Source organism: Catharus ustulatus, chromosome 15 (genome assembly GCF_009819885.2).
Source record: "Catharus ustulatus isolate bCatUst1 chromosome 15, bCatUst1.pri.v2, whole genome shotgun sequence".
In the NCBI taxonomy this organism is placed as follows: domain Eukaryota; kingdom Metazoa; phylum Chordata; class Aves; order Passeriformes; family Turdidae; genus Catharus; species Catharus ustulatus.
The window spans coordinates 10,464,181-10,478,038 of NC_046235.1; the positions used below are offsets into that span (position 1 = coordinate 10,464,181).

The window sequence follows — 13,858 nt, forward strand, 5'->3', positions numbered from 1 at the left end:
CCAATAAAAACAAATTTGTCTAATAGAAAACAAAAATAATGGGATAAATAAAACTGCCAAGACCTCTGCAAATGCAATTTGCCCGTCGACACTAATGTTCTCCAGTACTGACTGGAAAGGCAAAATTAATAATAATAGTAGAAGGGACTTTTGTTGTTCTCCTGTTAATTTCATACAACATGAAATGAAAAAGCAGGTATGATATGTTTGATGTGTATAACTAGAAAATGTAGAGTTTACACAAATTCTTTGATTGGTTCAGTTTAAACCTTGCTTTGCCTTAAGTTTCTTTATAATTTGACTTTACTGAGACAAAGATAGGGGTTTTTTGGGCTCAGCATTCTTCTCTAGGGTAGGGAACAAGGTGGTTGGCTCTTTGGAAAACTTCAATTTCTTCTTCTAGTGGACTCTATATTTTCTGAAGAGATTTATTGTTACTGTCTGATTTCTCCTCTTTTTACATATATTCACTGATAAACCTTATCAGTGAATTATTTATCTGAAACAAGAAACAGAATGGTAAGTCCCAGCCTTTAACATTCCAGGATTTTCATATCTGTGCAAGATCAAAACCACCTGAAAATCTTCATTATCAAATTATTCCTCTGAATACATGCCACAATAAAAAAACTACCAAACAACAACATCCTTTTGGTATCTAAAATGCAGCCACAGAGGGCACAGAAGGAGAGATTTAAAATGCCCTGTCCCCAGGAGAGCCAGGAACTATTTTCCCTTGGCTACACGGTGAAGAAATTTGGCTGGTGCTCTTGCTCAGATGCCTCTAGTGTAAATGGATTTATTCCCAGCAGGGCTGATGGGGAGACAGACTCACTCTTAGGATGAGACTCCTCTCTCCCTCAGGTATAGAGTCCCAAAAATGTGCCCTAATGCAGACATCTACAGGTGTATCAAGAAGCTCACACAGGAGAACCTCACCCTGGGGCAGTATCCATGCACATCCACATTTGAACACCACTTGGGAAAGGACCCTCCATAACTTTGAAATACTGATTTATTTATATTTATTTTTAGAAATAAAATTTTATATTTATTTATTTATATTTTCTATTTATATTTTTTATTAAAAATTTATTTATATATTTATTTATTTATATTTATTTTTACTCATCCATATCTGACCTTCCATCCCATTGCCTATGGGGAATTAGACAAAGTCAAAATTGAAGTCAGCTAAGGTCAGGTTTGTAGTAAACCATTTTAATTGTTTTTCCTATGGGAATTTTGTTATTAATTATTAATTAGGGTAAATTTAAGCCCTTTTCTTCTGTTATGTCCATCCATGCAAAGGTTTTGATGTGTTCTTGTGCTCACTTGTCTGTATCTTGATGGACATTTAAGATCCTGTGACAATTTTCAAATGAAAATAATTAAGTCTGCATATTACAGTAAACTGGGAATATTGCAGACAATATTCAGGATGGAGAAATGACTCAGTGAAACCTTAAGAGGATGGATTTATGTGCAGGAAATAACAAAATGAGATTCCTCAAGGAAAATAAAAGTAATTAAAACATCTGGGGAAAAGGAAATAATCAGAGTTACAGATTTTAGTGGGAGGAAGGAGCCTTGCTAATGAAATACTCCAATATAGAAATGCGTTCTGTGGGGAAGGGAAGTAACTCCTTCCCTTTCCAATCTCTGTCAAAACATCTGCAACATGCAATTAAAATATAAAAAGGAAAATTACATGGATAAGATTTAGAGTCCAGAATGACCACAGTGTTTCCACTGATATTAAATTAAATTTTACAGAATTCACTGGCTCTCCCCCTGACAGAAGCAAGAGATACTTTTCTTCCCACCACCACTGTCCAAGACATCAATGACTTCATGAGACCTCAATTAAATATTCCTGAAACTAACAAGTGGGGAAAAAATTAATGAAGTATTGCAGAAACAAAAATGCAGCTTTCTGAAAGCCCTTTTGATTGAGGAGTTCTTGTCCTTGAGGCTTCTTATCAGATGGCAAACCATAACCCTGTCCTGTTCCACGCTATGTCTGTGCATGTTACAGGCACTGGGGTGCTGAAAGATTAATGTTTGTCCTATGAGAAATTCCTAAACTAACGTTGTGGATGTGAATCATTTTATTTGGGTTACCCAAATGTGGTTTCCCATTGGTATTAAGGCTGCTGTGCAGGCTGTGGGCCAGGCCCTCGTGTGCCCTCTCCATTTTCCCCTGCAGCAGTCCCTCTGCAGGATTCTGCAAATTGAGAGCACACAGGTCTCATCCACCATGGCATGTGGCACAGGTACACTCCTTCCTCTCCTAGTGCCAGAATGTTTTTCAGTCCCGGGTTTCTCCTGCCCTCTGTTCTCCGCCTTATTTTCCTGGGCAAAACCTAATCTGTCCCAGGTAACCTTCCTAACGATGCTCTAGGGGAGCTCTGTTTGGGGCAGTGTCTGTTACTGCACACTTTGGGGGGCAAAACTGTCTCTTCGGCACAGGCAGGGCTGGTTCTCTTGCCCATTCAGGGACTAACCTTCTCCAGCTCCCATTCAAGCTGTTGCAGCAGTTAATGAGAGCTGGGACTTCTCATGCCCTCAAGTATCCGAGTCGTGTGAACGCAGTGAAAGTTATAATCTAATGCAGCCATGAGTATTCTGTTCAGAGCATCCTCCATCTGTTAATTATTAATAATATAGTTATGAAAAAAGTTCCTGTTCCAGCTCTCTCTTAAACAGGATTTACACAGCCATCTGGTGTTCTGTTTAATTCTTTTTTTTTTACCAACCCAATTTGTGTGTCTTATTGTTAATTAAATTAAAACTCGTGAAAGAGAAAGGTGCTCTGGCTTTGTGGTGGTTATGAACAGTGCTGTTGAGAAGACAGAGATGGGCACTCAACATTTGCAATTAAAAGAATAGAGCAATGATAATTTTGCCATCGGGAAAGAAGGGAAATGAATGTCACCTCCCACAGAGGAGCAATAGCTTTACACCTACAGAGAAGCCACAGCTTTACACCTAAAGGTAATTGTTGACACAAGTCCCCTGCCAACATTAAAGAGAGACAAGAAAGGATAATATTGGTATAGACTAAAATGAGAACATAAAATATGAAGGCATCTGTGCAGCTGACATACAGCATCAAAATGGTTTTGTTGTGAAACATCAAAACTTTAATTTCGTCACTGTTGGTTGTCCAAGGGCAGTTCTGACCTCTGTACCTCTGCCTCTCAAAAGTAGAAATCATATTCTGGCTTAATTACAAATTAGTTCACACACAGAAAAAATTTGTACTACCCTTACATTTCAAGTACTTGGGTGAAAACAAATTGTTTGAATGTTTCAAGGAAAGAAAAAAAAAACCACCTAAATTTTCACAGTAGGCTTTCAGATGTTGTAAATCTGCATGAGGAGCAGCTGAGGGTATCCATGGCCCACAGAGTTCATGGTCCTTGAGATCAGAGCTTCAGTTTAGCAACTCAAGCCACTTCTGTCTGTAATCCACCAAAACCACCTGCTCCACCTTAATGCTGCTCTTATTTTGCTGCTTCTATGAGCAGCTGCTGGACTCCACCAGAGTTTGCTCTCACTGTGAGAGTTCCCAGCCTCTGCTCCAGTGTCCAAGTGAACACCTGAAGAGTCTGGCTGCAGCACCATCAGAGTGCTTGGCTGCTCTACCTGCACCCAACCCTCCTCCCCACTGTGCCCCACACTCAGCAGTGCTGGGAGATAAAGAAATCTCTTATTGGCTGAAGTGTGCAAGTGCAAAGCATCACTAAATAAACCAGGGGAGGCAATGGTAAATTTGCAATAATCCCATAACATGGGCTAGAAGTTCAGTTCTTGGAAAGAAGCTAGGACTCAGTAAATGCTGAAGTTTTTGAAAATGGTTTGTTTTGCTCTTGACAAACTGTTTCCATTTTAATTATTCTCAAGGAATCATTAAGACAGCTGATCAAATGGAAATATGCCTCTGGAAAACTTGGGCAGAGGACATTTGAGTCAAGTTTTCCAGAAATCCTGGGGTACAGAGTGATTATTTAGTTCTTTCAAAAAGCGTGAAGAATAACAGCAATAAAGCATTTTTATAAACAACTTTGCAAACTACTGTAATTTTGGGTTTCTCCTTGATGCAAAATATGTAAAAGCAGAGTTTCTTAATTCTTCAAGTATCTTTTATAGAAAGTCCTTGAATTAGAGCCGTAAGCTTCTCACCATCTTCTCATATGTGTTAGTAGCATGCTTTGCAGAAGAAAAGGAAAAAAGAGACCAGCAAGTGAAGCCTGCAATTTTTGCTGCTTTCTTGAATGACTTTACAAGATTCATCTCAAACTTTGTAAATTAGGAAAAAAGATAATGATCAATAAAACCATGTCCTTTCACTTGACCAGAGAATTGCTTTTTTGAAGTTGAAAATGAGCAAGGTAACAGGGACTTTAGTTGGAAGCATAGAAGGAAAAATGCAGAGACAGATCCTGCAGGGCATGGACAAAAACCTGCTGTAGGTACCAGTTGCAGGTTTACTGAGCAGAGGAGGTAAGAAGGCTTCAGCCCTGATGTGAACACAAGATTTTCCTTAGACAGCTGTGACTGCAGTAACTGCACTGTATGAGGAGAGTGAAGTAACAAAGAAATTTGGAAGAACACGGAAGATTTTAAGAGATTCTGCAAAGGCCTGATGAAGCTCTGCAGATGAAATTGCTCTTCTACCTGAGGGTAGGAGTCCTTGACATCTTTCCCAGACTCTAGAAATAAAAATGTGATGAAATACAGACTGCATCAGCAACCGTGAAAGTAAAATAATGGATATTAAATAATAATTTTCAATGCGTTTCATTGTTCTCTGCAATTTTTCATCAAGAAAGTCTATTGTAGGCACTGAGTATTAATATGGAAATGTGAATTAAGAAGCTAATGGTAGAAATAGATTTTTTAAACATCAAATATTTCTTAAAATTTCACATGCGAGTGCAAATATTTAGTCTGAATATGAACTTAATGAAAAAATAACTCATAACCACTTTTTTTTTTTCTTTGTCAGACCATTCTGGAGTCCCTTAAGTTGTTTTGTATAAAACTCTAGCACAAGCAGGGTCATCCCAGAGCAAATGGCACAGGATTATGTTCAGACAGTTCTTGAATATTCCCAGTGAGGGAGACTCCATGCTCTCTGGGCAATCTGTTCCAGCGCTTGGTCACACGAACAGCAAAGAAAAGCTTCCTCATGTCCGGGTGGAACTTCCTGGGCATCAGTGTCACTCTGATGTCTCTTGTCCTGTTGCACTGAGCAGAGCCTGGTCCATCCTCTCGACACACTCCCTGCAGACACGGACAGACGTTGATGGGGTCTCTTCTCAGGTCTCTCTTCCCACGTATGGACAGGCCCAGCTCCCTCAGCCTTTCCTCATAAGAAAGATGCTCCAGTCTAATTATTTTTGCTCTCTGCTGGACCTGTTACAGGAGCTGCACATCTCTCTTGTACTGAGGAGCCCAGAACTGGACAAGGTCTAGTCAGGATGAATCATTAGCTTTGAAAAAGTGACTTGAAATCCACAGAATCTGTCCAAGAATTGGTTTATTAAATGTGCATAATACTTCATCCTTCCTCTGACCCCTCTCTCTTACAGGATTTCCTTAAAATTACAATGGATTTCAAAGCACAGGATTTGTACACATAAACCTAAATATGTCTCAACTGAATAAAAAGCTTGCACCTGAAATGCATTGCCTCTTAAGGAATTAATTGCTGTGTTAACATGACCTTTGTTCAGCAAGTGTGACCAGTATAGGTCTATTATCATGTCACTGCCAAAGCCCAAAGCCATTTATCTGAGTGTGTCTCTGTCTCCCACAGATTGAACCATCTTGTTTTCAAGTTAGCACTAAATACTCATCTTACACACAGACACACACTGGTTGCTGAAAAGAATGTGCTGGAAAGTGCTGACCTGAGAGTCCTCACGAGACTGCTGCATGCTCGTGCTCATATCCTGCAATAATTTACAGTTATTACCTGTGTGCAACAAGTTGCTGTAATGCAGAAAGGATGTTCATCTTTCCTGGCCTTAGGAAGATGTTTATTCATGAAAAGATCAACTGTACACGACCTCCCATTGGTGCTTTAGGTCAATGTTCATGCATTGTGAAAAGTTGCACATATAGACAGGGTAAGAAATGAGGGAATGTCCTTCTGAGACCGGGCAAGCCAGGGTGGAAGTGCTCAGAACAGCACAGCAGCTCCAACTTGTGCTCTTGGTATCATAAAGACGATACAAATTTTTAGAAGAATAAGTGAGCAAAGTAGCACAGGAGAATTCACACATTGGAAAGGCTTGAGGTTCTGACAAAGGTCCCTTGCAACTGAGAATGTTCTGTGATTCTGTGAGTGATGATTCTCAGGCCATGGATCACTGGGCACTGCTCTGTGGTGAGGAACAGTGACACTATCTGTGTCTTTTAGATTAGTTCATTTTCTGACAGAGCACCTGAGCATGTTTGGCCTTCTGTTACCAACTAAACTTGACCCAGCATGTTGGACATCTGCGAGTGAACCGAGATGTTCAGCTTGGTTTTGGTGATGGAGGAAAGCAGAGACACAACATCCTAGGAGAAAATATTTGGCTCCATACTACATGTTCCTGCATGAAAGCATTTAATTTCAAATATGTTTTAAGATTCTCTTTAATTAATGGCTTTCATAACAGGAAAAGACCTTCTCCAGCCAGCACAGCAGCACAGTCAAGAGGAAAAATGAAGCAGGTGGAGGGTTTGGGAGGGGAAATAGAGAGCAGATGTTAGCTTGAAAATTTGGAACACTCTTTGAGTCCTGTAGCAGAAGCCCAGTTTCCATCAACACATATTGTAGGAGCAATTAATTGGGACCACCCAGGCCTAGAATTTGCCAGAATAACATTTTCCATTCACACAACACACTTCTGTAAGGCTGAATAGTTGTTTCAAATACTTCTAGAAGAATTTATTTTACACTTTGCAGATAACCTTCTCCATATTAAAGGATGCAAATCAACCCACAAGCTGCTGAAATTCTAGGGACAGTCTTGATCCCACTGAAATCTATCTTTTGTTTATTTTTCAGGTGGCATCAAGGAAGCATAATTAAATGTGAAGACATACTCCCCAGGGACCCAAAAGAAGAGCTTACCTTTTTGACCTCGTATTTAATAGCAAGTTTAATCCTGCTCAGACTTGGCCGGTGGTGCTCAGGGCACAAATGGATGTTCACATCTCCATTCAGAATAGCCTCCACTTCTTCAGTGTCTCTGCACAGGTCCAGCACCCCCACGACAAAGTCCTTGCATTGCATAGATAACTTCCGATAGTCGTTCTGAGGGAAAACAGAAAAAAAAAGTTATTTAATGTGCACTGGAAAACTGGGCTGCAAACAGGCAAATGAAAAAAGGAGGAGAGAGCATTTGTGAACAAGGTAACTTCTGCAAAAGTACTGCCTGGAAGAGTAAGAAAGCATTTGATTTACATAGCATGTAGATAGCTTTTCACAGAAGTACGGGAACTCCTCCAGACTTAATTAGCAATGTCTCTATCAGCAGCATAGTTTGCATCAAAACAGAACAAGTTTTACAGAACAAGTAAATAATTTCTAGGGAAATTATGAGTTCAAGTAGTCAGATGATCTCTGCTTTCTGTGTGGTATCTCTAGTAATGTAAGAATATGGCCAAAAATAAGTTCCTGTTAACTGGTTAAAATATACAACAAGTTTTTCCTTTTTGGTTCTTTCCTAGTAATTCTTTCTTTCTTTCTTAACTTTCAATTTCAGGCTGGTACAACAAGCTAGAGCATCACACACAGATGTGTTCAAATGAATTATATAGTTGAAATACCAACTTCAGCCTCAAACCTTAGAATTTAGTTAAACATTCCTGAAACAGCATCTAGATGATCATTGTCACAACATCTGTCCAGGAAATGGAACTTCAGAAACTCAACCTGATTTCCTGAGAAATAATTTCACTTTGCAAACCCAAATTACTCTTGTGGGGAAAGAGACAACCTGTATCTGACTTGACAGAGGGCTAGAAGAGCAGTGTCCCTGACTTAAATTAAATTGATTGATTTTCACATGCTGACACTTGAAAAATGAGGGAAGTGCCACCATCTATGTTATAAATTAGAACACAATTAAGGCTACCATTAATATCATAACAAAATGGTGATATTAAAGGCTCGATGCAACAAATAGGAATAATAAGCATAAGACAAGTTCTAACTGACCTGAGAGATCTTTTCAAATTAGTTTTGATGAGTTAATTAAATTTAGTAAATTATCTAATTAAGCCAGCAGCCAAAAGAAGAAGATAGTTAAACCTGGCTTTGATGAAATGATCTGGGTAACCTGGTTTTGTGCTTCTGTATTTTCTAAATTATCAATTCTATCATTTACACATAGCAACATATTAGCCTTCCTTGTTACACAGAGCTCTCTAAGCACTGTGCAAACACTCATTAATTAGTTAGAGCAGCACTGTCTAAAATATGCAATTAGAGATGGCTTAACTTCTTTGGTCAGTTTTTCCTCTGCAGAGCTGAGATGACAATTACATTAATTTCATGACCATAAGGCACACTGGACTATAAGGCGCACTTCCAAGTTCGGAGGAAAATTTTAGTCAAAAGGGTGCGCCTTACAGTCGTGAAATTACTGTAATTTTTAAATCAGTTGGCTTAATGACTTTGTCATAGGTTTGAGGTTACTTCTACCTTTAATTTGTGTGCATGTCCCAACTTCTCTTTTCATGCATGGAAGAGCTGGGAAGAGCACAGAATAATTGAATAATCCCAGGGAACCAGAAAACCTCTAAGGGGTGTAGGTGGGGCAGTCTCACAGGAAAGGGAAGAAGCCATTTCTGATCTGTGTTTAGGGGAAGGGCTTAAGAGAGATGGGGAATAGCAGGGATTTTACTGCTGACACCTTCTGGAAGGTGAAACTTGCACATTTACATTCTCTTATGTATCAAGAAAGTTTAGATCTGAGCTCCTCTTTTTGTCCTTGAGTGCTGTTAGCAGACCAGGTGTTCTAATTGGGTTGTTAAGGGAGAGTAGCAAGAACTTCAAATCTTCATTAAGAGGAGGCATAAGAGTACAACAAGCAGATCTTTATCTGGGTGAATGCCCCTTTGCAGAAGTGAGGTACCCCATAAACATGTCAACCTAGAGCAATAAGATTTAAGATGTCTTGTGTCTCAGGCAGGAAATGATGGTCCATTTGCATCTAGATCTAGTAGCTGAGCATTTTGGAGATAGATAGGATTTGTGGAGTAAATGTTTTAAAATACAGGGTGAGGTAAGGTCTGAAGTGTAAATGAAAGACAGATTGTACTTTATGGCTTCAAAGCACTCCTCTCAAATCTATTCCATGCTTTAATCTTACCCACATGATGAATCTCAATAAATTGAAACTTTGCCTCTTCACTGAGAGAAGAGATGGCTAAACTGAAATACCAGCCTCAAAATAACAACAGAAATAATGAAGGACAGCAAATATAGATAGATCTGAAACCATGTGTAGGGTAGGAATGAAATGCCTTACTCCCACAGGTAATGGAGATGTTTAATTAGCCCAGCAGCTTTAAAAAAACAGGGTGAGAACTCTGCTGAGCTTTAATACCATTCTCTATGTGCTGTTTGCAATATTCACAAGCTTATCTCTTAACCAGCACATTTTAAGTAATTCTCATCACCACTTCTACATCATCTGACCAACTAGTTTGTATTAGATTGGATTATTTTCCCTCTTCTCCTTTCCTTAAAGAAAGGCATTTAGTAGCAACTAGGAAAGTGCTTCCAAAGCATCTGCAAATGGCAGTTTCCCAGCTGGCAAACTCTATCAAGACCCAATTTTATGCACATCTACAAACTTAATGTTTTTACTTGTTCTGTACATTTGTAGAAACTATGGGTGATTTCTCCATTCAAAGTTTTCTACTCTGATTTTTAAGTAGACACAAGCAGCCATACATTCTGTCCAAGATACAGGTTGTAGAAAGAATAAAATAAAATAAAATAAAATAAAATAAAATAAAATAAAATAAAATAAAATAAAATAAAAAATAAAATATACTGCCCTCCAGCAATTCAACAGCCAGGCAGGAGGGCAGATTACATCTCTCAGGAGACTGCTCATCTGTTAATACAAGTCTCAAAGATCACTGAACCTGCCGTGTCTTCTGATGATCCCTTTTACAAAACCATTTGTCATCTTTGTTCTAGCTTCCTTAATGCTCACAGTCATCACAGAAAATCCCGATCACCCTGATGCTGAGAGCACACTCAATGACTCTCCTCATGTCAGGGTATTTCTCTCAAGCACATGTTATTCTTTACTTAAAAGCTAAGGTTAGCAGAGGTCTGAGAGCTGAACTTCTCCTGATCTCATCTTGCAAAGCACAGTTCTGGTGACACAAGCAGAAATTCTGTACCTGTATCTAAAATCCTGAATTGTGCATTCTGACACACAGGAAAAATCCCAAGAAAGCCAAGAATATTTATTTACAAGCAGCATTTAAGCTCTACCTGTGTTTGTGCCAGCACTGTGTATTTCACACATTCGCCAGTATTTCACACATTTGGAATCATCCAAGATGGTGCTTTCCCTGCAGGAAGGAATGCTGGGACAGGGATGGAAGGCTGCACCCCAGGGCAGATTAGGGAGGGATGGTAGGAAGAGGTGAAGAAGAACAAGGACACATTTCCAGATACTTCCAGATGCTGGTGAGCAGTCACAGAACTTGAGGAAATGGCCTGAAGCTGTGTCAGGAGAGATTTAAGTTGGATATTAGAAAAATATTCTTCACCCAGAGGGTAGCTGGACTCTGGAAAAGTTTCCCCAGGGCAGTGGTCACTGCACCAAACCTGACAGAGCTCAAGGAGCTCAACACTCTCAGGAACATGATGGGATTCTTGGGGCTGCTCTGTGCAGGGCCAGGAGCTAGACTTTAGTGATCTGTGTGGGTCCCTTCGAGCTCAGAGTATTCTGTGATTCTCTGTGATTCTTGTTACACCAAGGTTTTTGAAGATCATAGCCCTGAGGACTCCCATGACTCTGCCAGAACACAGAGGAGCAGATGACAACTGTGTCTTTGGATGCAAAGGGACAGTCTCCACATCACCACAGCCTTGCCAGCCAGGTTTGACCCTTAAACCAGGCACTTCATGGCCCTTCTGACTAAATAAGTTTTGTGGAGAACCATCCTGGCAGCAAGCCTGGATGGCAAGTGGGGTCAGACTTGTACCACAACAAGAAGCTCAGGGCTGGAAACACAAAATCCAGCTTAGTTCTCCTAGCAGTGCAGCAGAGGCAGATACAGACAATGACAATAACCCAAACCTTTCCAAGCACCCCAATTAGGTGCCATATTATGGAAGTCTGAGGATTATGAGGCTCATAAACCAGATGGATTTTTACAGTAATGAAAATTGCAAATCACACATGAGAGATGCTGGGTCCTCATCCTGACAGGCTGAGCACTGTCAAGCCTCAGGGAGGAAGATGAGGGATACAACTGAATAGGCAAGAAAGCCAATCTGTTTCAAATAGCACATGGAAGAGAATTTTATTCCCAATAGAGGCAGCGAGCAGAGAAGGCTCAGGATAATGTTACAATATATTTTTTAAAAACTAGAACATAATAAAAGGATTACAAATTAGTCATTTCCTGCTTCTTCTAACACTGTTGTGCATGTGGAGTTAAAAATGTCTAATTTTGATATTTTGAAAAGGCTGATGGTACTTGTCATTCACTGCAATTTCTCTGAGTACCCTATTATTATCTGTTGATTATGTTCTAAATGAACTCTGTCATGTCTCCACATCTGTTCAGAACCAACCAGTTTTTTTCAGAAAAGAGCTGTTTCAGGTCAGAGGGATGGAGTTTGAGTAAAAAGTTAAGAGAAATGAGAAAAAACTAAGACCAGGAAGTTATCTGGCATTTCTGGGTAGCATTAAATTTGCTGTGCAAATGAACCTGTAGATGCATTGCAAAGAGTCTCATTTTATGTTTCTTTGAGCTCTTGGCACTTTGTATTTAATCTACATCACACACACATATATCAAGGAGAGAAATATTGCATTGCTTAGAGACAGTAGAAAAAAAAATGGAGAGGTAATTCTGTAAATATGAGCAGAAAACTCCCCCAAGTAAAAATTCTTGCAGAAAGTAAAAAAAAACTGAGAGAAAGGAGGGGGGAAAAAAGCAGAAATATTTCATGCAAGATTTGAAATGAAATTTTAAAATTAACTATCATGTCAAATATTCAAAATGCTTATAAATATTTATCATTAGCTATCACATGAAATATGCACGAGCCTTTATAGAAAAGCTGTGGGACAAATTTCCTTCTGGGTATTTACAGTGTCTTTGGCTGGCCGTATATTTGGGAGTGAAAGAAGCACAAGGCCTGTGGGAGCAAAGGTGATGAGAGAAGATGCTGAGGAAGGGCTCTACACTGATTCTGACTATGTAACTTTGTTAACCTCTGAAATGCTCTGAGCATCCCTCCTAAGAAGGTTTGCCAACTGCTGACACTTTTGAATACAGTTGAGTGCATTCTTATTGTTTCTAGGCGAAATGCCTACATCCACAGTCTATGGCAAGGCTGTACAGTTAATTTTCCAGAAAGCACATCCAGTTGGTTTGTGTTCTCTTGCTTCTTAAGTGGCAGCACATCAGGGAATTATTGGAGCTCTGGGTATATTGTGCCATACCCGTGGGCATGTCTCTGAATGTAAAGCCCAGTGCTTGTTAAAAACATTTCTCTACTCAGGTGCAGGTTGCTAAATGTTTCTAGAGGTAGGGACAGATGCCTCAGTTAATTTTTAAAATGATCCAGACCTTGACATCTTAATCACCAGTAAGTGTAATATAATATGCAATCTGTTAATATACAAGAGTTTGACATTTCAGAAGTGTGACTCTGCTGCTTTCCAAGCAATTTGGATCCTTCTAAATGGATCCAAGATAAACATGGCCATGATTTGTCCTCTGAGCACTTCCAGGTTGCAGCATGGCAGAGCAGAGGGGTCCCCAGGCAAAGGGGGATTTTAGATTTTGTCAGGAGACACTAAGAGATGTGGCCAGTGTAAGAGCCCAAGGACAAACCAGAGTGCTGTCTGTGCCTGATTCTTCTCCAGAGAAGCCCAGAAAACAACAGGATTATTTGATTGAGGACCAAAAATTTTCTGACTTTCAGCAAGCCATGGAAATATCCCATGATGCCATCCCTTGCATCACTGACCAATTTACAGTAAGACTATTTTTTGTGTGTGTCTATTTTCCTCAGCTTTCTAGCTGCAATACATCTCTTCATATTCCCTGCAGAAGCTCATCTCTAAGAGAGCATATCCCTCCACCAAGGGGATGGAGCAGTAAGGAATCTATCAAACCGCTGACTTTGGATTTCACCTTATACCTATTGACTGGTAGATACACCAAATTCATAAAGAAGTTCGACAAGATGGTGGTAATGATTCTAGTTGTGGAGTTGAAAATCCTTTAGAATTTGTTACCATGCTTTTGCAGCATCATTTGCAGGTCGAGGTATATGTTTAATCTTCAGCAATAACATTTCAAGAACTTTATGTTGGAAGTTTTGGCACTTCACACAGTCAAAACCAGCAGAAAGGACAGGGTTTTGCACCTCTCCATTTTGTTTCTACTCTTTTGCATTTTAGCTCTTTTCTGCTCTAGCTCTTACGAATTTACCAACTCTACCAATATTTTTTTCTGGGCAATTATTCATATTTTTGATAAATGTAGCTTCTGTGGGACCAAAACTAATGAATAAATTTTGGAAAGAGTTTTTCCATCAATAAAATCATTAGAGAAGGAAAAATACTTTACTTTGACTTCC

The 13,858-nt window shown here is 39.5% G+C and overlaps 1 protein-coding gene across 1 annotated transcript in view; it reads right to left on the bottom strand.

The window, feature by feature from the left end:
• Positions 1 to 13,858, bottom strand: part of TRPC7 (transient receptor potential cation channel subfamily C member 7) — a 75,777-nt gene that overhangs the window by 39,966 nt on the left and 21,953 nt on the right. Inside the window, 1 exon segment of the mRNA XM_042779750.1 lies at positions 7,136 to 7,318. Coding sequence (XP_042635684.1) covers positions 7,136 to 7,318 — 183 coding nt within the window.